The sequence below is a fragment of the Manihot esculenta genome, chromosome 5 (assembly GCF_001659605.2).
Source record: "Manihot esculenta cultivar AM560-2 chromosome 5, M.esculenta_v8, whole genome shotgun sequence".
Classification (NCBI taxonomy): Eukaryota; Viridiplantae; Streptophyta; class Magnoliopsida; order Malpighiales; family Euphorbiaceae; genus Manihot; species Manihot esculenta.
The window spans coordinates 27,777,537-27,799,695 of NC_035165.2; the positions used below are offsets into that span (position 1 = coordinate 27,777,537).

Sequence of the window (22,159 nt, forward strand, 5' to 3'; positions counted from 1 at the left end):
TTATATATCTTATTATTTTCTTAACTAATTTCTAAAATTAATTTAACAAATAAAAAAAATCTTCATTCCAATATATAGTATATATAAACTATAAAAATTAAAAGAATTAGAGATATATAAGTGAAATCATTTTTAAATTATACTTTTTATTTTAATTTTTTTATTTCATTAATATTTTTAATATTCATTAATTTAATTTAATTTTTTACTTTAAAAACATACATTTATTATTTTAATAATATTCTTAATATTTATCTTGACCCAAGGAGCTCTCCCAAGTCCAACTGGCTGGATGGCCCAATTGGCCATCATCAAGAGCTGTAGAAGGCTGAAAATTGGCTGGTGAACGGGTTGAGTTGCCAAAATCGAATGTGGGTTGCCTTATTCGGATTGGCTAGTAGGCATGTGGACGGATTGGCTGGCAAGATGGAAGGCCTGCCAGGCGGAACTGATAGGCGGAAGAAATTTGCTGGGCAAAATCAGCTAGCAGTAGCTAGCCTGGCAATAGGCAGCTCAGATGCCCCATAGGCCTACCAAGGAAAGCAAGGAGTTCCGTCGGCCAACCACGAATGCGCTGGGGAGCCTCGTAGGCCAACCACGAACAAGCTCGAAAATGCAGTAGGCCTATCAAGGAGGAGTCGGATGTCCCGTAAGGAGGAACTTAGATGTTTGGCGGAATTGATTGCTGCAGGAAGGCACAATCCACGGAGATGGCTTGGGCAGCAGGATTGTTGGGCCGTGGAACCTCGGCAAGACAGGCAGACGTCCTCGATTGACCAACGGGTTTGATAGCGCTAGACTCCATGGCCGGCCAGCGAACTTGGCAAGATTGGAAGCCCACAGGCCTATGATCTCGCTGAACGCCCAAAACACGGGGGAAAGGCGCGCAGGCCATGCCTCAGCACTCCCCAGACCCCTGGTAGGCCAACCAGGAGAAGATGGGTGAAAATTAGAGAGTTCTCCGGAAAATTCTAGAACCAACTGGATGAGTCTAGGCAACACCCCAATTCCAAGGCAGATTGAACAAATGGCAGTCTCTGATTGGTCCAAATAATTCAATGGCTAAGATATGTACACAGGTTGTTTTAATAATTTTTATTTTAAAATTAATTTAGTGGAATTTCAAGTAATTTAGATTTTTTCTTTAGATTTTCTTAATAAACTCTAAAATCAATTTAAAATAATAAAATTATAATCTCATGTATATCTTTATTTAAAAAATTTGATGTTATTGTATTTTTATATATCTTTTAAGATTTCCTTAATATTTTTATATATCTTTTAAGATTTCCTTAACTAACTAAATTTCATTTAAAAAATATAAAATTATCATTTATTTTAAATAATAAGATTATTAACTACTTAAGTAATTAAATTAAATAATTTCTAAATAACTTAAAAGTTAAAAACATTATAAAAAATCTCATTATTTCCAAATTTTCACTTTTATAAATTGAAAATCAGAAAAGAAAAATCTCATTATCTTCCAATTATACTGTTGGATTAGTAAATTCTTTTGAAAATTAATTAATTTTATTTTTTAATGCATAAAAAAATTACTATAAAAAAATGTAATATTTAATTTGAAACTAATAAAATAAAAAACCAAAGTATATTTATAAGATAGAGAGTAATTTTTTTATATTTTTAAACAAAAAGAAAATTCGAATTTTGAATTCAATTTGTTATAGTATTAAGCATAATCTCAAATACTGGAATTTGAAGTAATCTCGAAGTCCTATTGATTGGCATTCATCGGCAAACTTCAACTATGTTTTAAGTTTAAATACTTAAACCCTCTTCTCATATTCTTTGCTTAACCTAAGCATCGACAATCTCCATTGGTGCCTTTCAGTTTAAAGGTTTCGGCTGGATTTCCAATTTTCTGGGATTTACTAGCCATGGACAATCCATTGGAATATTACGGTGATGATTCAAGTGATCCTGATGAAAATGTGAATTCTGATTACGAATATGATGATGATGCAATTCTCTTGGCTGAGAAAGACGATGATTCCAACAAGGATTTCAAGCCACAAAACTGTAGGGTCCTGAAGCTAGAAGATGTTCGCCAACGCATGGAGGAAGATATCGCTAACGTTTCCAGCGTCCTTTCTATATCAAAAGCTGAGGCAAGTATATTACTTCGCTACTTTCATTGGTCTGTCAGCAAAGTTAATGATGTTTGGTTTGTTGATGAGTCTGAAATCCGTAAAAAACTTGGCTTGTTCGGGAAACCAGAAGTGGTTCATCATGATGATAGTGTAATTATAATATGTGGGATCTGTTTTGAATACTTTTCATATGATGGGTTATGTTCAGCTGCATGTGGTCACCTTTATTGTAAAGAATGCTGGGCTAGTTACATTACTACATCGATCAATAATGATAACCTTAGGTGTTTGTCTCTAAGGTGTCCTGAACCGTCGTGTAAGGCGGTGGTGGATCAGGACATGGTTGACTCATTAGTGTCGGAGGAAGACAGGAAGAAGTATTCTGAGTTCATGGTTAAGTCTTGCGTTGAAGAGAGCAGGAATACAAAATGGTGCCCTGGCCCAGGATGTGAGTATGTGATTGAGTTCATCGCTGGGGAAGGAAGCTTTGATGTGACTTGCATTTGTTTGGCGAGCTTTTGCTGGAACTGCGGCGAGGAAGGTCACCGTCCCTTAGATTGCGAGACTGTTAAGCTTTGGCTTTCAAAGAACATGTCGGAATCTGAGAATGTCAATTACATATTATCTTATTGCAAGCCTTGTCCGAACTGTAAGAGACCCATAGAAAAAAACCAGGGGTGTTCAAACATGACGTGCAGGATCTGTGGTCACAATTTTTGCTGGACGTGCCTTTGTCCAAATGGCTATCATCTTGCTTGTAACATATACAAAGCTTCGGATACAGAAGCCTCGAGAAAAATGATGGGACAGAAAACTATGCAGAAATATATGCATTATTTTGAACGTTGGGATGCTAATAAAAGATCCAAAGCAAAGGCTATTGCAGGTTTCGGAAATATGAAGAATGAGCAATTCAAGCGGCTGAGTAAGAAACTGAAGATTTCAGACGCAGATTTCGATTTTTTATCTAAAGCCTGGCTGCAGATAATTGAATGTAGAGGAATTCTGGGGTGGAGTTTTGTGTATGGATACAATTTGCCTGACAATGAGCCTGCAAAGAAGCAGTTTTTTGGCTACTTGCAAGGGGAAGCAGAATCTACACTGGAGAAGCTTCATCACTGTGTGGAAATTGAGATACTGTCGTTTCTCAATGTTAATAATCCATTAGAGAATTTCGATGATTACAGAAATAAGTTAATTAAACTGACTTTTGTGACAGGAAATTACTTTGAGAAGCTGGTTAAAGCATTAGAAAATGATCTACCTGGAGTCCATGAGTCTAGCAGCGGCGGCAGCAGCAGCAGCAGCAGCTCTAAGTATCAATCAGAAGATGAATATTGGATTTGTGCTAGATGTTCCCATGCCAATCCCTACTCTGTCAACAAATGCAAAGGGTGTCCGGCTGATGCTAATCTTGCAAGGATTAATTTGGACTATTTTCTTTTTATGGTAAACAACAGAACAGATTATCATTTTTATCCACGTTAGCAACAGTTCTTTTTTACTGCTTTATTTATTTACTTGCTAGATAACCAGGACTGAACCTCGCTGGTGCATGGCTTTTTGTGTTTCTCAGTTTAATATTTTCTATTCAGGGTTTATTTATTTATTTATTTACATTGTTCCATGAGTTCAAATTATCTCAAGAACAGATGCATGTGATTCATATCAAGAAGGAAATATATATATATAGATATATATATATATATTATGTTTCTTTGTTGCTGAAGTGAAACTTGCACAAATAAAAACTGCAAAATCCTTACAGGCTTAAAGCCCTGAAGAATTCCTCTACCTAAACCTTCATATCAGGAAACCTAAGCTGATGTTTATGTGGCAACTTCTTCTCATACAGATTTTTTTTTTATTTGTATTGTGTAAGTAGTATTCAGTAGAATATACAAAAGAATGTAATGACTAACAAAAAGAATAAGGTATGGTTCCTTCTTGGCCGTCATTTGTGCCAAATATATGTGTTATTTCTCGGCTACCTGCTGTCTTCTTCGGCAACAACACCATCGGAAAGTTTTGAGAGAATGAATATACAAGCTGAGGAAACCAGCACAGCTCCAGCAAAACAAGCAAGATCCAAACTGGTGACCATAGGTATTTTCTTGAATTTTTCCAACAATCCCACTTGAAGTATCATCATGACTGCATGCCCAATTCTGGACTTGGCTTGGGCAACCGTCTCCATTTGCACCCATGTTGGAAGAGACTGAAACAGACACAATAATCATCAGAAACCTTAGTATCTATACAACGTCAGGGAAAACAAAAGGAAAACAGGATCATGTCATGTGTGCAAATTTGAAAGAAAGGCTCACCTTCAAATGGTAGAGGCCAAAAAGATTTGATCCTGGGAGCAGTTGCCCATTTTCTTTCAAATTCTTTGGTTCCACAAAGATTACATATAACCCCACTCCAAACATAAACATGGCTGTTCCTACCAAGAACATGTCTGCATAACAGAAGGAACACAACTGTTCAGTAAACTGAATTAGAATCCCTTTGTTGTTACGCTTCATTTTGCAAATGAAAATTTTTTAAATTCTTTCGTTCCAATCAAAGAGAATGATTATAAAAGAAATCAATTGAATTAAATTCTTGCAGAATTCTTAATACTAAACAGAGAATTAGAAGAAAACGCTGAAGCATACAAGGCAGATGTATATACCAATGGCTTCTATAAGTAGCTGCACGATTTGTCCTCCCTCTGAACTGTGAGATAACATGCTAAAATAGTTGAAGTATGCCTCTAGAATGAGAAAGCAACCCTGCAAAATTTGATGTTAAATATGTATCTGTCAGTGTCCAACACAAGGCAGAGTTTCAAGAAAACAAAATTAATTTTTTTAAAAAATACAAGCTTCTCTCTGTTTTTTTTTTGTTTTTTTTCCAGTCTGTTTTTTTAAAATAATTAATGATAAAAATAATAGATTACCTCCACAAAACACAATACTGAACTAAGCAATGCTCCTGCTGTGGCAAATAAAGTAAAGAACCGACAATCAATTATGGCCTGCACAAGGAAAATTATATGATAATTAATTAGAAATCCACATTGACTATAAAGATTTTTAATAAATAAATAAATAAAAATAGCTAAAAATTACAACACTAGACTAAAAATTGCAGTTCCAGGAATCTGAATTTCATTTCCAGTAGAGCTCTTTGGATTTGATTTCCACGGGGATATAATAATGAATAATAAACAATCACAATGAAAAAGAACGAACCTTTTCAATGAGCGACTGGACCTGTATTTTCCACGGCTTACGTTTAACAGCAGGCCTCAAAACCTTAAACAAAGCATTACCAACAGTTGCAACCAAAGAAGCCAAATCTAATATTCCCTCATCAGCCCGTGAGTCTGTAGTGATACAGCTCTCGCTAATAGCAACGGATGCTTTCACAACCGCCGCCGTTGATTTCCTTTTATCACCATCACTTGAAACCATCTTCTGATCTCCACCCAACCCAGCAGCAGTATTCTTAGCGATGCATTTCAACGAGGCAGAAGATGAAGAAGTTGAACCAGGAGGATGAACATGAGGAAGAGGCCTAGACGAACGCAGGAGTCTTGTGGTCGCCATTACTTTTAGTTTTCTTGATTTTCGGCAGTTGGCCTGTGGAGGTTTTGGGAGTCGAAGTTCTATGCTTTTGAAGTTTTAGCCAGTTGTTGCGTGGCCTATAGTGCTTCTTATAGTGACAGTGAGAAGGAGAGAAGATTCGAAGCATATTAGCCGGAGGGAGTTTTGAGTTTTCCGCGAGAGTTTGGTGTTTGAAATTTTGACCTTACGTGATGATTTTCCAGTTTCCACCAACGTGTGGGGCCATAAGAGTTGTAAGCCTACCACGTGGCAAATGGGTATCTTTTGGAGGACTTTTACTGGGAGTTTTTCTATCGTCGGCTTGGAAGACTGTTTTGTTGGGTTCCGTTGTTCGGCAGGTGGGTGGAAGAAGGAAGATTCTCGTCGTGATTCACAAGTTGGTTCTTCTTCCAGGCCTCGCCGCCTCCGCAAGCAACGGCTATTATGGAACTTGGTACAATTCCTTATTCCCATTGGGAATGGTTTTGGCTTTGGACTTGCCCGCAATACACTCATGTGATTAATTTACGACCCAAACTTAAATTTACGGTCCCAAAACATGCACGCGGTGATCCAGCTAGCAGCTAAGGTTGACATAAAAGGACACCATCATTGTCTCTGTGATCAAATTTAGTTTCTATTCATGTTAATACTACTTTTTTTTCCATAACTTTTATTTATATTTTTATTCTTTATCATTTTAAAATTATTATAATTTTTATTTATTTAATTTTTTCATACATATTAAAAATTTAATTTTTTATTTTTTAATTATATTTATTTTAAAAATATTAAATTTATATTAAATACTAAAAAATATTTTGAAAACTTTTTTAAAAATAAAATAATTAAAATTATAATAGTAAATTTATATATTATTATAATATAAAATAATTAAATAATAATTTTAGAATAACTAAAAAAGATAAATAAAAATTAAAAAACAGAAAATATATATAAATTAATTATTATAACAGTATTTTATTTTATTTTATTTTTAAAATAATATCTTATTAATTATTTTTTAAATGAGTATTAAAATATTTTTTTAATATTTTTAAAGTGAATGTAATTAGAAAATTAATAAAAAAAATATTTTTCTATTATATTGATGCAGTTGTTTTAATAAAATTGATTGGATTTGATTTTCTTTTAATTTAATAATTTGATGTTTAATTTTTCAATGAAGCAATAAACTACATGTAAAATGCAAGCATTCAGTAACAAGTCCCTCCAAAGTTTTTTTATACCAAAAAATAGGGAAAGGATATTCCTTTTAGATACATTTTTTAAAAAATTAATTAGTGGTTTTTTATGATTTGACCATAGGAATTTTTGTTTCAATGAAATTGTAATTTTTTTTAAAAATAAATTTTATATAAACTTCTTAAAATATTATGCTAGTTTTAATTCATAAATTGAAAAGTTAAAAATTCTTTTTATTTAAATTAATTTGCAAACATCCCAAAAAATTTTCTCTCTTAAACAATAATAAATTATGAAAATTTAAAAATACTAAACAACCTTACTTCAAAATGACAAACCGAGTGCAAGATGCGACAATGGACACACGGTCGTGGGATAAAGCAAAGCAAAACAAATCAATAGCCAGATCGAGGGTCCAAAGCTTAGCTGGGGTCCCCTTCTCTCCTGCTTCTCATTTATCACGTGGGTTTGATCGTTGGATTTAGGCCTTATTTGTTCAAATCTTTTAATTTTTAAAAAATTACTATTAAAAAAATAAGATAAATAAGTTACTTTCTTTTTATTCAAAAAAATAATTTTTTTTAATTTTTAAAAATTTTAAAAATAAAAAATAATCAAACAAAAAATATATTAATTTATTGAAAATTTGAAATTTCTTGATAAACTTAATCCCAACTAAACAAGATTTTATAATAAGAATTCATCATCTATTATATGTACGATGGATTAGATTGAATGGAATTGGGAGAAAGAAACAAAAAAGAAAGAAATATACAGAACTAAACTTGCGTTTTGTTGGTAAAAAGAAAAAATATATAAATTATATATTTTTTAACAATTAAAATGCTCAAAAGAATTAATAAAAAAGTAAATTATTTTCAAAGATTCTATTCACCACTATGTAATATCCTATATTTTTTAAATCATAACTAAAAGAATAAATTATTTTATTGGTTTTTTATGAACAATATTTTTAAATACAAAGAAAAAATAATATAGAGAAAATAACTCGAAATACAAGCTTGAAAAAATTATATGCAGTGTGAATAAGTAAAAAAGGATAGAAGACTCGGGAAATTTTATACAATAAACTTGGAGTGCTGGTGATATGGTAAAGTTGCTACTTCCCAATATTAATTTAAATTAAAACATGTCAAAAAGTGTAAGCGGTCCCTAATTGTTCTTTTTTAAATTAATTCATTCAACACATTTAATAATAATTAAATAATAAAAAAATCCTTACAGCATAAATAAAATAAGCTGAAGTGAAATATTTATATCTTATTCAAAGAGAAAATATTTTTTCTGAGTTTTGAATTTTTATTTAGGACGAATTTTCATTTTCTACTATAGAGATTGGCTTTTCTTACCCCTTATCGTAGGGGAAGCGGTTGCTTCTCCTACTCAATGTTAGATACTCTATCCACCATTGAGAGATTTGACTTTCTTTTATGGTTGTATATTACAGGATTGAAGTATGACATTTGGATAGGTGATATGAATTATTCTTCTAACATTTCATGTGATTTGACTTTCTTTTGTGGTTGTATATTACAGGATTGAAATATGACATCTGAATAAATAATATGAATCATTTTCCTTAGCTTCTGATGTTTAATGGTGAAATCATTTCCGAAATGCTCACGATAACTATTTTTGGGTTGATCCGGTCTCTCACGAGCTCTATCTCGCCATTACATGCAAGTTTATCGTTTTGATCTCTCAATGATCTCTCTTGCCTCTTACAAAACTATAGATCCTTAAGCTTAACTAGTCCTTAAATTCTTGGAGGATAGCCTCTCCTTCTCAACTCTTTTAGAGTTTTTACAAATAGCAAAAGTCCTTCCGTTTTTCATATATTGCTTTTTTTTTAAAAAAATCTCGCCTTACTTGATTCAATTTTTGCATAGGAAAAAAAAAAAAGTCTCAGCTTACTTGATTGTTTTTTGCATATGAAAAAAAAAGTTTTGCCTTGATTGTTTTTAGCATATGAAAAAAAAAAAGTCTCGGCTTACATGATTGTTTTTTGCATATGAAAATCTCCACCGGTGGTGCTCCATGTTGAATCTTACTTGATTGTGCTCCATGTTGTTTCTTACTTGATTGTTTTTGGCATATGAAAATTTCCACCGGCAGTGCTCCATGTTGTTCCTCCTTCATAAGTCAGTTCCTCTCCTTGTTTCAGGTTTGACTTGGTTGAATAGGGTTTTATTGGGCTTTGGCTCATTTAGTTAAGATTGAATTGGTTGAAGAGTTTACTTTCTTTAAGGTTTTTTTTAGCTGTTTTTGGACTTTAAATATTGAGCCAAGCCTTCTATATTTCATTTTTTACTTTGGGCCATCTCTTGAAGGTCTGTGGACTTTATTGCATCTCTTTTTACTTCAATCAAATTTATCTTTGACAAAAAAAAGAATATAACATAGATGATTTGATATAAGTACTGAATATTTTTCTAAAATCAAAATGTTCTATTTTTCCTTATTACAATTTAAGGGTAAAATTAATGAAAAGATTTTGAATTTCAAAACAATTAAAATTGAAAAACTAAAATAGCTGAATTTTCCTATCCGAGAGACCAATTCATAATTAGTCACAAAGTAATGACCAAATGGCAAATTCCCTAATTAATTTCTCTTCTCTGCCTCCACTAACGTCAAGGTCAAATTCAACCATTAAAAGAGTTGATCACTCAATCACACAAATAAAAACTATTTACAAAGCGATGACATGAACACCAAGATTAAAAAGAAACTCAAAATCAGAGAATAAATGAATAAGACAAATGGAATTGCATTAGGAGATGAAGTAGAAACATTTCCCATTGTTTTTGGCCAGAATCAAATTTCCAAAGAGAGAGAAAAAAAAAATCAACCCATTAGATATTGAATATGAATGCTACTTAAACTTGATATTAAACAGATGCATGCCATTTATCACTTGCCTAATTTTTCAGGATACTCCCAGAATTTCCACATTCTCAAATCACTTGAATCATCAGAATTCCAACTAATATTTGGCAAAAATAAGAAATACATAGGAGAAGCTTTGAAGTGACAACATTCTCAAATCACTGAGATGTTCTTTGCACATAGGAAACCTACGCTTGTTGGGATTGTCATTTTTGAAGGTCAGAACAATAAAAGAAATATAGAGGCTAAAACTCTTGCTACACATTGGAATAAAAGAAAAAATAATAACATCAAAATCTCAACGATACATAATGATGAATCCTACATCGGTTGTGGAAAGGGGTAATGTGCCCCTTATATGGACTATAGACACTCCTCCCTCTTGAGCTACCTTTTGGGGTGAGTTAGGCCTGACCCAAATTTAACATGGTATCAAAGCCTCCCCATCCGATGCTAGACACCCCATAAATGTGTCACGCTCCCACATCGGTTGTGGAAAGGGTAATATGCCCCTTATATGGGCTATAGACACTCCTCCCTCTTGAGCTAACTTTTAGGGTGAACTTTTAGGGTGATATAGGCTTGGCCCAAATTTAACATGATATCAGAGCCTTCCCATCCGATGTTGGGCGCCCTATAAATGTGCCACGCACCAGTAAAAATTCTAAGCGTGAGGGGTGTGTTGATTCCTACATCGGTTCTGGAAAGGGGTAATGTGCCCCTTATATGGACTACAGGCACTCCTCCTCTTGAGCTAGCTTTTGGGGTGAGTTAGGCCTGGTCCAAATTTAACACAAAATAAAGAGCAAAAGCAACACTAGCAAGAAGGATAATCAACACATATCAGAAGAAAAATCAAGCATGAATCACTATCAAGTCCATGTATTTTATCAAAATTAACTATTTAGTCCTTTTTAAAGAAGGAAAACGAAAACTCAATTAAAAAGTACAAGTATTTTGTTTCAACCTTTCTTTTGCCAAAAAATTGTTAATCAACTTATTTTTAGTTAAATATTCAAGATTTTAATTATCAATATTATTTAGTTTCTGTAATTTTACAACTAAGAAGTTAAGTTTGGGGAGACAAAAAAGGAAAAAAAAAAAGACTTTATGCTAACTCACCCATTAATCAAACACTTGCTCATCTTCATAAAAAGAGAATGTGTAGCTGTAGAAGAAGCTTCCTCATGAATTTTTAGGCTTTCAAAATTACAATCTAACAAGAAAATTTTCATGCCTCCTATTGTGGATGAGATGGGTTTGTAGAATATCTAATTTAATTGAGAATTAAAGTAGAAGTTTCAAATTGATGGTAATCATGCATTCTTCCATGGAGTGAGAAAGAAATAGAGGGGGTGAGAGAACATTCAATGGGTGTAACAATAATGGCCTATTGCTACGCAGATTTTCAAAAAAATTTTGCTGAACTCATGAAATGAAAAAAATATTTAAAGTGATGAGTATAAATAAGATAATCAAATATAAGTATTAATACATCAAATAAGGACATTCAATCCATCATACATCTTTAATAATAATTAATTTATAGTTAAAATAAAAATTTAAATAATATAAATATGAATGAATAATTCTTCATACTCTAAATTTAATAAAAAAAAACTTGGCATTTAACAAAAAGAACTTCACATTCAACATTATTTTTATTTATAGATAGATAATTAATTTTTTATAAAAATTTAAGAAAAAGTGAGATATAACAATATAAAACTTCACAATCTAATAAAAAGAATATGAGTTATTTCCCATATAGCTTTAAAAAATAAATAAATAAAAAACCAACCATTATCATTATTTAATAATAAATAACAACCATTACCATTTTATTAATAGTAAATAACATCCATTACCATTATATTAATGGCCGTAACAAAAGTTGTATAATACATATAAAATTAAGAATTTAAATTTAAAAAAATTACTACTTAACCACAGTGGTATGGAAAAATTAATTAGTTCATCCCTCAATTTTGAAGAAATGCATTAAAACATCTCTAACGCTTTAAAAAGTCTACTAGTTAGTTTTTTCGTCAATTTTAATTATTAAATATTAAAAAAAAGTCTAAAATATCCTTAAAGAGAGTAATTAGTAAACTTTTTAAAAATTTGAAAGACTAACTAATAAATTTTTCAAAATCATAGATACTAAATAGTAAAATATTTTATAACAAAATTAACGAATTGACTGAGTAATAAATTTTTTGCTTTTTAAAATGTTAGGATATTTTAATATATTTTTCAAAATCAAATGACTAACTATTAAATTTTTCCAAATAGTAAGTTTTTCTTGAATTAATCATGAGAAAAACATAAGGGTGCAATTGAATTAGGAATGTCAAAGATAGATAACTCATGAAAGTCACCATTTCCAAACCATCCAAATAGAATTTGATGTGATCAAGCACCGAAAATATTCGACCCATTATCACTTCTATATTAAACTTCGGGTTCCAAGTTCAGGAGTCAAATTATGTTTTTTGCTGATAGTATTCTATATCTATAGGCCTAACTCCAAACCATATAAATTAGTCAGGCAAATGCATGATGAAAACTTATTAACACGTAGATTAGGCAAAAGAATTGAGCTGTCCCAACTTTTCATATGAAAGACAGTGGAAGAAGGTTAAGAAGGGAGGAATTGCAGTAGAAGATGAATTAGAAACATTTCCATTGATGTAGCCAAAACCAAATTAAGAAGCAATCCATTCAAGAGATGCTGAATTTGAATGCTACTTAAAACTCGATACCAAACAGATGCAAGCCATTTATCACTTGCCTAATTCTTCAGCACACTACCCAGAATTTTTTCTCAAATCACTTGAATCAATAGAAAATTTTCCAACTAATTGGTTCCACCTCCACTCTCCTGGTACTGAAACATTATAATGTAGCAAAATGAAAACACACAGAAGAAGCTTTGAAGTAACAGACAACAAGAAGCATTAATTCACTAATTGGAGACCTATTTGTTATGGATCCACCATTAAAAAAAGAAAATAAAAGAAAAAAAGTTTTTTTTATCAGTTCTTTTCCTTTGTCTATAAACAAATTCTAATAGAAAACATAGAAATGCGGCTCAAAAGTGCTTGAAACCTTATCATGGGCAAAATGCCTCAGGAAATAAAAGGTCTTATTCATCATCATCGCCGCATTCTTTTCCCTCAAATCACAATCATCATCTTCGTCAACAGTTAGCATCAAACAAACATTCCAAAAATCTAAATCTGAGCTTGAGCTTACCTGAAAACAACAGCCTGAATCTGAACTATCAGCCACAAATAGAAGAACCTCTTTCGGGAAGAAGCAGCTTTTACGTCCTCATCGTCATCTTCTCACCTTTTATAGTGCACTAAGCGAAAGTACGAAATTATCCTGAGCTTTTCATTTTATGTCTCGCCTATCCCTAGAAGTGAAACTCTTCCTTATTGCATCTGGACTAGGGATGGCAACGGATCGGATATTTTCTGATATTCGATCCGACCGAATTCTAATAGAACGAATTTGGATAGTTATAATCGGGTTTGGAATGGATTCGAGTTTTAAAAATAATACCCGTTGCAGGTTTGGATCGGATTCGGATTTTATGTATAGGTATCCACTATCTGAATCTGTTTATATAAATAATTAATTTAATATAAAAAATATATTTTATAATAATATTTATAAATTTTTTTTATATATTTATATTTAAAATTTTAAATTTAAATATTCTTTAGAAATATTAAATTTTTTAAATAAAAATTATTAATGAAAAATATTTTTTATATAAATTATTAATTAAAATATATAAAATTAAACGAATTCAAATTTTATTCAGATAATAATAATTAGATTTAGAACAGATTCCATAATTTAAATTAATTTTTAATTGAATTTGAAACGGATTCAAATATTACTAGTATAAATTAAATTCGGATTGGGATAGTTTAATTTTCGTATTTTACCCTGCCAGTTTACATCCCTAATCAGGGCGGTGCGGTCGCGTATAAGTACTTCCGTGGTGGGCCCTTTTTGCCTTCAACGGTCTTCTCTTGCTCAACTAGAATCGGACGCTCATTTTAGTCCTTGGTTTCTCCGGTGGGCGCTGGCCTCATAAGCTGCCAGATGAGAGATACCATAAAATCAGAATCTATTTGAACGCACTCCAAAATCGTATTTGGGAACTGGGCTTGTGTGATTGATGGGTTTCTCATCCAATTTGCAGGGGTGAGTTATGATTTTTGTAGCAGCGACTTCAAGTTTTAGCTACATTCCACCATGGCCAAAAAACGGTCGCCGTCCTCATTCGCGCGAGTTCGTCACATTAAACAGAGTTTCAAATCAGAGAGAATCTGGCTTTTTGTCAATAACTCAAGATGATAGGAGAACGTAAGTTGCTCTTTCTCTGTCACGCATTTTGACAAACACTACTCCTGCGTTCTAAATTTCACACGCTAAGCTTGGGGCTTTGCAGGTGCGAGCTTTTTAATTTGTCCAAGAGGCTAGTGCCATATGATGATGCATGGAATTGGCAAAAGGACATTGTTAGAGAGAAAAGGACATTTATCGAAAGGAAGGAAGAGTCCCCAGATACGCTAATCGTTCTACAGCATCATCCTGTGTATACATTGGGTACGGGCAGCTCTGTAGGATACCTGAATTTTGATGTAGAAGATGCTCCTTATGAGGTTTATCGAACTGAACGAGGCGGAGAAGTCACCTATCATGGGCCTGGCCAGGTATACTCTTCTTCATTGCTAAGCACTCATTTTTTCTATGTCATCTTTTCAAATTCTCAAAATCAATGGACTAAAGAGAAATCTTTATCTTTATGATACAAGGGCCTAACTAAGGATGAATTTGTATTACACTGTAGCTAATTATGTACCCAATTATCAATCTTCGAAATCACAAGATGGATCTTCATTGGTACCTCAGGGCACTTGAGGAAGTGGCCATTCGTGTTCTTTCCTCAACCTTCTCTATTGAAGCATCACGCGTTGATGGTTTAACTGGAGTTTGGGTTGGTAAGTTCCATGCCCTCCATTTGTGATTCTCTTGGATGAAAGTTCATCCCTTGCTATGGCAACTCATACTCATGAACTTTAACACTCTTTTTAGGAAGAAGTAAAGTAAGATTTTTTATGGTTTTTAGACCATGATAAGTTTTTTGGAAAATTTTTTTAAGGTATTTGAAAGTTTTAAAGAGAAGACCTTCTAAATCCACTGATTTAATGAGTTGGCTGTGGAATTTTTTGGAAAAACCTCCAAGAACCTTACTTCAAACGGCTTCAAGTTTTCGCAAACATAAACCTTAAAAAACCTCTCATTACTTTAAAAAAATCTCCTCCCAGATGAAGGATAAATGATCTTTATATGATAGTATATGTTGATGACTGGTTTTACACTATATGTGTCGAAATTGACCTAATTGGATTGTGTTTAGTGTTTGAAGAGAGTGGAATATGTAAATGTCACTTCTTGATCCTTGTGTCGAAAACTCTCCTTCAGGGGATCAGAAACTGGCTGCAATTGGGATAAAAGTTTCTCAATGGATAACTTATCATGGTTTGGCACTCAATGTCACCACAGATTTGAAACCTTTTGATTGGATAGTCCCATGTGGGATTAGGAACAGAAAGGTTGGAAGCATTAAGGGATTACTAGAGGAGGTCAGGCTGTGTAATGGAAGTGTTGATGGAGATGTGCATCATTTTGATGATTCCCAGCTGATTGATATTACTTCCAAATCCTTGATCAGAGAATTTTCTGAAGTTTTCCAGCTTAAGATTGTCATGAAACAATACCCAATTTGAGGATTTTGGAGAAGAACCATAAAAGGCTTACTGGTGGAAGATTGTGTAACTGGGTTCTTGTCTGAAACATTTGTGGTTAAGATCTTCATAATCCAAGGAGTCATTCTGCTAACAGTGGCAGAATCTTCATAACTTTGCATTTTAATGTAGTCACACTGTAGTTTTGTTTTCATTACAATGTACCTTATTCTGAAATCAAAATTCAAGAATTGCTTAGCTCTGTTGAAAACTCAAGATGTTTCCTACTGTTTTTGGAATTCAATCTAAGCAAGTTCAACAAAACTAGCCTTGATGTGATCTTGTTCTTTAATTCACCTGATAGCCAGATTCTGACCTTTTTGACCTAAATTGCAGATAAGTATCCTTGCAGGTAGGGATGTCAGTCGGGCGGGTTTTTGCGGGTACCCGATCCGTCCAAACCCTATTAGGACGGATTTGGGTTTTTATAAAACGGATTTGGGCGGGTTCGGGTTTGAAAAATGCTACCCGTCTCGGATTCGGGTAGGGTTCGGGAATAGGTGCTCGGATACCCGTTACCCGAACCCGATTAGCTATATTAACAAAACTAAGTGAAGTAACCCTAATCCCTAATTCATTTTTTCATTTTACTCTGCTTTCCTCTCTTCGTCGGCGCCTCTCTCCCTCGCTTCCCTTCCCATAGTTCTCAGTCACGCCTCTCCCCCACTTCACTGACGACTGCCGGCAGCCCAGTCGGCACCGGCGACGTCTCCTTTCTCTCCCCAGTCAGCGATCTCCCCAGTCAGCGATATCTCCTTCTCTCTCTCCAGCGGCGACATCTCCGACTTCCCAGTTGGAGACAACTCTTCCCTCTCCCCGGTCGGCATCGGCGATATCTCCTTCTCTCTCCAGTCGGTGACATCTACTCTTTTCAATTGACGCTTCTCTCCTCCACTTCACTGATGCTAGAGACAACCCTTCCCCTCCTCAATCGGCGTCGGCGACATCTCCTGGAACTCTCTTCAGGTTTACAATCAAATTTTTTGATAATCAAGATCTTTTGTGTGTATGTTCTTGAAAAATTTTTAGTTGCTATTAAAGATTTTTAGAATTTAGGAACTATTTATCTAATTATTTGGATACTGTTAAAAAATCTAATTATTTACTATTTGATTAATGTAATACTGTTGATTTTTAGAATTTATGGAATTAATCTGATTATATGATTATAAATCATTATTTGCTGGGTTGCTGAGTTGCTGGTTCTTGTTATTGAACACACTGTTGGGTTTGCTGGGTTGTGCAACTGTTAGGTGTAGTTTATTTGACAGTTTTTCTCATCGAATTGAATTAAAAAAATCGGGTTCGGGTATTGTGCGGGTATTGCTAAACGGGTTCGGGACGGGTTCGGATAGTAAAAATAAAATATTAAACGGATTTGGGACGGGTTCGGATTTTGTAAATATAATCGGGTTCGGATTTGGGTACCCTGAATTTCGCGGGTACCCTACCCGTTGCCATCCCTACTTGCAGGCCTGTAATGAGACCCCATTTCTTTGGGCTAAATTGCAGATATGGCCTCTGAATTTGATCAGTTACAGCCAACATAAAGCATCACATGATGCCACAGTTTGCGGATAATAACTAGCGCAAATATGTTATGGAATTCTTGGTGCCAATTTGCTACAGACATACACAGTCCTATTGATATGAAAGAAATACAAGACAGCAATGACAAAACCCTTTTTCCCCTTGAGGTATAAATAGTATCTTTAACCCCATTTTGAAAAGGATACTAGCTTGGTTTACACTCAAGCCATTATTGCACATCATATGCCAATTATAAGTTTATTTGTAATTTATAAATGCATTATTCTATAAGGTGGACCTGGTCTTTTTTTTTTTTTTTTTCATGACAAACATTTCTAAAACTCTTAACTCATGTGAGAAATTATATTTTCTATATGATATACTATTTTTAAAGTAATATTACACATTTGCATATAATATTCATGGCTTTTAAATATAAAATTAGTATTTCCTTCATTTCAGAGAGATGGACTTATAGTTATTTTATGAAAAAGAAATGTAGTTAATATAGTTAAAATAGAAGGTTTATTTTGTCTTTTCTCCTATGCCCTTCCCTTATAAATTTTTATTATTAAATTATTTTTAAAATTAATAAATTGTGTCTTTATATTTAGGCTTCGTTTGGTTGGGGCTAACTTAGAAAGGAAAATTCAACTTTCCATAAAGTATAAAATGTTTGACTTATTTGATTTTCATGATTCTATAACTTCTTGGGAAGTTGGTGTGTGTTACTTTCCAGGAAAGTAAATTCCCCCAAGTAATTTCAAGTTCCTTTCTTTACTTTTTATTTTACTTTTATTTTTTTTATAATTAAGTGTTTAGGTGAAAGTTTATAAAAAAAATTGAAGATTATGTTTGTTGATAGATAATGATAGTGTAAAAAATTTCATAATACAATTTTGTTTATATTATATATACATTCAAATAAAGAAATAAATTATTTAAATTAAAAATAAATATTTTTTTATATTTTATGATAATTTTTATTATTATCATAAAAAGTATATATTAATTATTATGTTGTTTGAGCATTTACTTTTTAAAATTTAAATATTTGGTTAATATATAATTTACTGTATTAAATTAAATATTATACATATACTGTATTTATTTTCTGAGAATTTAATCAAATTATATTTTTTTAAAAATAACCTTTTTAAAAATATACTTGTCAAAAAATTAACTTTTCTGAAAATAAACTATTTTGAACTAGACTTTAATAGAAATATATTAGAAAGATAATGAATAAATTATTATTTTAAAAAGATAAATAACTTTATATTTATGGGAGTGAAGAAATAAAAAATATTCATGTTCAATGAGCATTAATAAATGAAATATTGCACTTATTAGAAAAACCATCAAATCCCAATAATTAATTTGATTATAAATAGATTTATTATTGATCTTATTAATTAGGTTTTTAACTTTATAATTCATCTTATTGTTACGTCAGAACATTGTGATTGATAATAAAATAAAGGTAAATTTACTATATAGTGCTTGTTCCCCTTTTGTTTATCCATTTCAAATTACAGATTGATTTTTCTTTTTAAGATAATTTATAATAATTTAATATAACCTCTTTCCTTACCCTTTTAAACCCAATTCCACAACTAGCAGCTCATTTCCAAAGAAGCATCAACTCCTCTCTACTGAAACCACCCATATCAGAACCTCATTCCCACATTTCCTGAGTTCTAGTCCAAACCAGCAATCTCTGCTCCACTTCAACCTCACAACCGCAACCTACCCACAACAACCTTACCCTTTTTGTTTCTCAAAACTATAATCGATAGACCCATGGCTCCTACCTCTGTTTCGCTTTCCTCCATAATGCCAAACAATCAATTCTTCTCAAACCCATTTGTGAGCACCAAATCAGTGAACTGAGCCCTTTGTTCTATGTTCCTCTCTCATATTGATTTCTATTTTAATGTATAAGTCTTTGCAGGATTAGGGTTGAAACTTACTGGTTGAGTATTTCAACCATTTCACTTGCTCCCTTTTGAGGATTAGGATTGAAATGGAAACATTAAATATTATCTTGTCAAATAGAGTCTGAGCACGTTATACAAAGAATAATCATTTTCTATTAATAATTTTTAACATCAAACTTGTTAAATAATAATTGGAAATGTTTAAATTTGAAATGGTGCATGTCTTGAAAGTAAAACAAGCTTAAACAACGACAAACAAAAACAAGCATCATTTTTTTACTATTTTAATACAAAATATAAAAATATATAATATTATCTTTAATTTTTTATAATATTTTTAACATTAAAAAAATATTCTATTTATATTCTCTTTTCTTAATATTATATTATTTATTTTACTTTAATCTTATTTATTCATTTCATATTATTTTATATATTCACTCTATATATTTATATATATTTTTTTTTCTTTCAATATTTAATTGAGAAGAATTTTTATAAAAAATTATGAAATTTTGAATTTTATTATAAATTAATAAAAAAATTTTAAAAAATTAAATAAAACTACAACGGTGTCACGCCAAATATAATATGAAATCTTGTTGTATTTTAGTGTTGTGTTGGAGATTATTTTCAATGGTAAAATAAAATTTGATAATGAAAATGGGTTTAGCGCGATAAAAACAACACAAACCAGTACATAAAGTTACTATGAAAGCCATCAAAAAAAAGAAACTTGATATCACAACATTTTCATTTTTATATAGGCATGGAAGAACCAATTTGAGACAACAGTGGCACTTTAATACATATTCCTCCATTCTTTCAAACTTTAGATAGTTAATAAGGAATGTAAACTTTCAGATAACAAATTCTGATAAGTAAGACCACAATCATATATTAGTAAGTAAAACTCACTTACAAACCCAAGTTCTATAAAAATTTCAAAATTATATCGATTGAGCTGCTGGAATTAAACCGGCTCAATATTAGCCACAGGCTTCCTCCACTGCCGAAGACAAAGAAAAATCAAACAACCAAAATAGAAACTTCAATCCAAATCTAAATATAGAAAATGACAAGAAGAATAAAATCCAAACCCTCTTCACAAACGCTTTGTTTTTTCTTAACGCTTCTTTTTTCTTTCTTTCAAACCTTCCGTTCTCATTCAATTCCATTTCAATTTAAATACTTATCTAATTTATTTATTTTAATGTTTAATTTACTATAATATCTCTTAATTTGAAAATATTGCCCCTCTTTTTTTATAAGAAAGGACTTTATAAAAAACTAAAAGTTAAATAAAATAACAAAATAATACTACAATTAAAACAATAAAAGAAAACTCAATCAACAAAACAAAAGCAGCCATCCATCAACCTAATAATTTATCAAATTATTGTTATGACGAATAGTAGATGTGTAATTGTGCACGTGCCTATTTTATGATTAAAATAAATAAGATTTTGTTATATTATATTGGTAAATGGTATTTGACCACGTGATTAATAATCATGTTTTTTGACATCACATACGGTTAAAACTGGAGAAAAAAACAAAAGCACGCGCTGAATGTATCTGCAACAAGCACGGCGGAGTGGATGGGCGGCAACTACCAGTTTTCTAAAATTGTTTTTACTGCAAAATCATAACGCCGCCGCCTTCGAAAACGAAGGCCCATCACTGGATTGCAAGGGCACTGTCTGCCAGATGCTCATCTCTTTGAATTCATCATCCTCAGTTACAAATTTAATACACAACACCCAACTTTAAACGACAGCTACGTTGCTAATAAATATCTATCAATTAATTTAAAATTAAAATACTTTTCATCCACTTTTATGTTATTTAAATATGGGATAATTGAAAAAATATACTTTAGGATTAATTGTAATTCTGCCTAATATTTTTAAAAAATAGTTAATTTAAATTTATTTTTTAAATATTTAAAAATTATACTTAATCATTAAACTTTTTATTAATTTATTAATAAAAATATCATATAATCATAATATCATAACAATATAATATAATAGAATATAATTATTTATAATTATATCATATATTTTAAAAATAATTAAATTAATTTTATATTTTTAAAATTTTCACTAATTATATCAACTATTAAAATATTATTAATTTATTATTATATCATTAATAAAAACACTATATAATCATATCAAATACTATAAAATTGGTTAAATGGTGAAATTTATTTTCAAATTATATAATAAATTAAAATATTAAATTTTATTTTTTAATCTAAATTTATCTTTAAATTATTTTTAAAATATTAAATAAGACATCGTTTGTCTATTTTTTTTAATTTTTAATCAATTTGATCTTATTTGATTTTTTAATAATAATTTATAGGTAAATTTAAATTGAAAAATAAAGAATTTAATATTTTTAATTCTTACCATAAATTGCAAATTTAATATTTTTATTTAAAATTTTTATAATTTTAATAATTATTTTATAAATATAATTTTTATATAATTATAAATATTTCATATTATATTATAATGATATGAGTAATTAATCGATATTTTTTCCATAATAAATATGGATAAGAAATTTAAATAAAATTTTTTTTAATAAAATTAAAATAAAAAAATATCAATGATATAATAACGTCACAATGATATAATATTTTTATTTTTTAAAAAAAAACATAACATTTTTATTAATAAATAAATGGTTTTCTGTATCGATTTTATGTAATTGATAAAAATTTAAAAATATATAATTAAATTGATTATTTTTATACTATACAAAGTTGAATTATAGAAAGATTTATATTTTAGTTTTTGAGTATTGTTATTATTAATAAGTTAGTCCCTATATTTTTTAAAATTTATGAAAACATCCTTATTTTTTTTTTCGTCAACGAAATATTATTTTTGTCATCTTCTCTGTTCAAAATAGATAAAGGATGCGAAAAAAAAATTTTAAAATTCAATTTTACCCTCAAATAAAATCTCTTATTTAGTTTTGGATATTGCTACTATTAACAAGTCAGTCCTATATTTTTA

At 31.0% G+C, this 22,159-nt stretch overlaps 3 protein-coding genes and 1 long non-coding RNA gene across 4 annotated transcripts; 2 read left to right on the plus strand and 2 right to left on the minus strand.

Annotated features, from left to right (window-relative positions):
• The first annotated feature begins 1,730 nt into the window (after positions 1-1,730).
• Positions 1,731-3,737, plus strand: LOC110614617 (probable E3 ubiquitin-protein ligase ARI8). The gene has a single exon (XM_021756192.2). It carries the CDS (start codon positions 1,902-1,904, stop codon positions 3,600-3,602), a length of 1,701 nt encoding a protein of 566 aa, XP_021611884.1. The 5' UTR covers positions 1,731-1,901; the 3' UTR covers positions 3,603-3,737.
• A 117-nt stretch (positions 3,738-3,854) lies between these two features.
• LOC110614618 lies at positions 3,855-6,190 on the minus strand. Its single transcript, XM_021756194.2, has 5 exons — positions 5,354-6,190; positions 5,059-5,136; positions 4,792-4,891; positions 4,442-4,575; positions 3,855-4,332 (listed from the first exon to the last, which is right to left on the minus strand). Exons 1-5 carry the CDS (start codon positions 5,708-5,710, stop codon positions 4,102-4,104), a joined length of 900 nt encoding a protein of 299 aa, XP_021611886.1. The 5' UTR covers positions 5,711-6,190; the 3' UTR covers positions 3,855-4,101.
• Positions 6,191-9,866: 3,676 nt separating this feature from the next.
• Positions 9,867-13,206, minus strand: LOC110616160. The gene is made up of 2 exons (XR_006350636.1): positions 13,082-13,206; positions 9,867-10,600 (listed from the first exon to the last, which is right to left on the minus strand). It is a non-coding gene; the product is annotated as an uncharacterized LOC110616160 (long non-coding RNA).
• A 609-nt stretch (positions 13,207-13,815) lies between these two features.
• On the plus strand, positions 13,816-15,856 carry LOC110614611 (octanoyltransferase LIP2p, chloroplastic-like). Its single transcript, XM_021756184.2, is given in 5 exon segments — positions 13,816-14,209; positions 14,295-14,559; positions 14,697-14,847; positions 15,332-15,610; positions 15,613-15,856. Coding segments are annotated over 5 exon segments (939 nt in total). The 5' UTR covers positions 13,816-14,054; the 3' UTR covers positions 15,702-15,856.
• Positions 15,857-22,159: the final 6,303 nt, after the last annotated feature.

Bases quoted from the DNA above. Each gene is read 5' to 3' on its own strand.
- LOC110614617 (XM_021756192.2), top strand. From the start codon at position 1,902: ATGGACAATCCATTGGAATATTACGGTGATGATTCAAGTGATCCTGAT.
- LOC110614618 (XM_021756194.2), bottom strand. From the start codon at position 5,710: ATGGCGACCACAAGACTCCTGCGTTCGTCTAGGCCTCTTCCTCATGTT. The intron at 4,576-4,791 runs GTATATACATCT...TCTGTTATGCAG, and splicing joins GCTACTTATAGAAGCCATTG to ACATGTTCTTGGTAGGAACA. The intron at 4,333-4,441 runs GTGAGCCTTTCT...TGTCTGTTTCAG, and splicing joins TTGGCCTCTACCATTTGAAG to TCTCTTCCAACATGGGTGCA.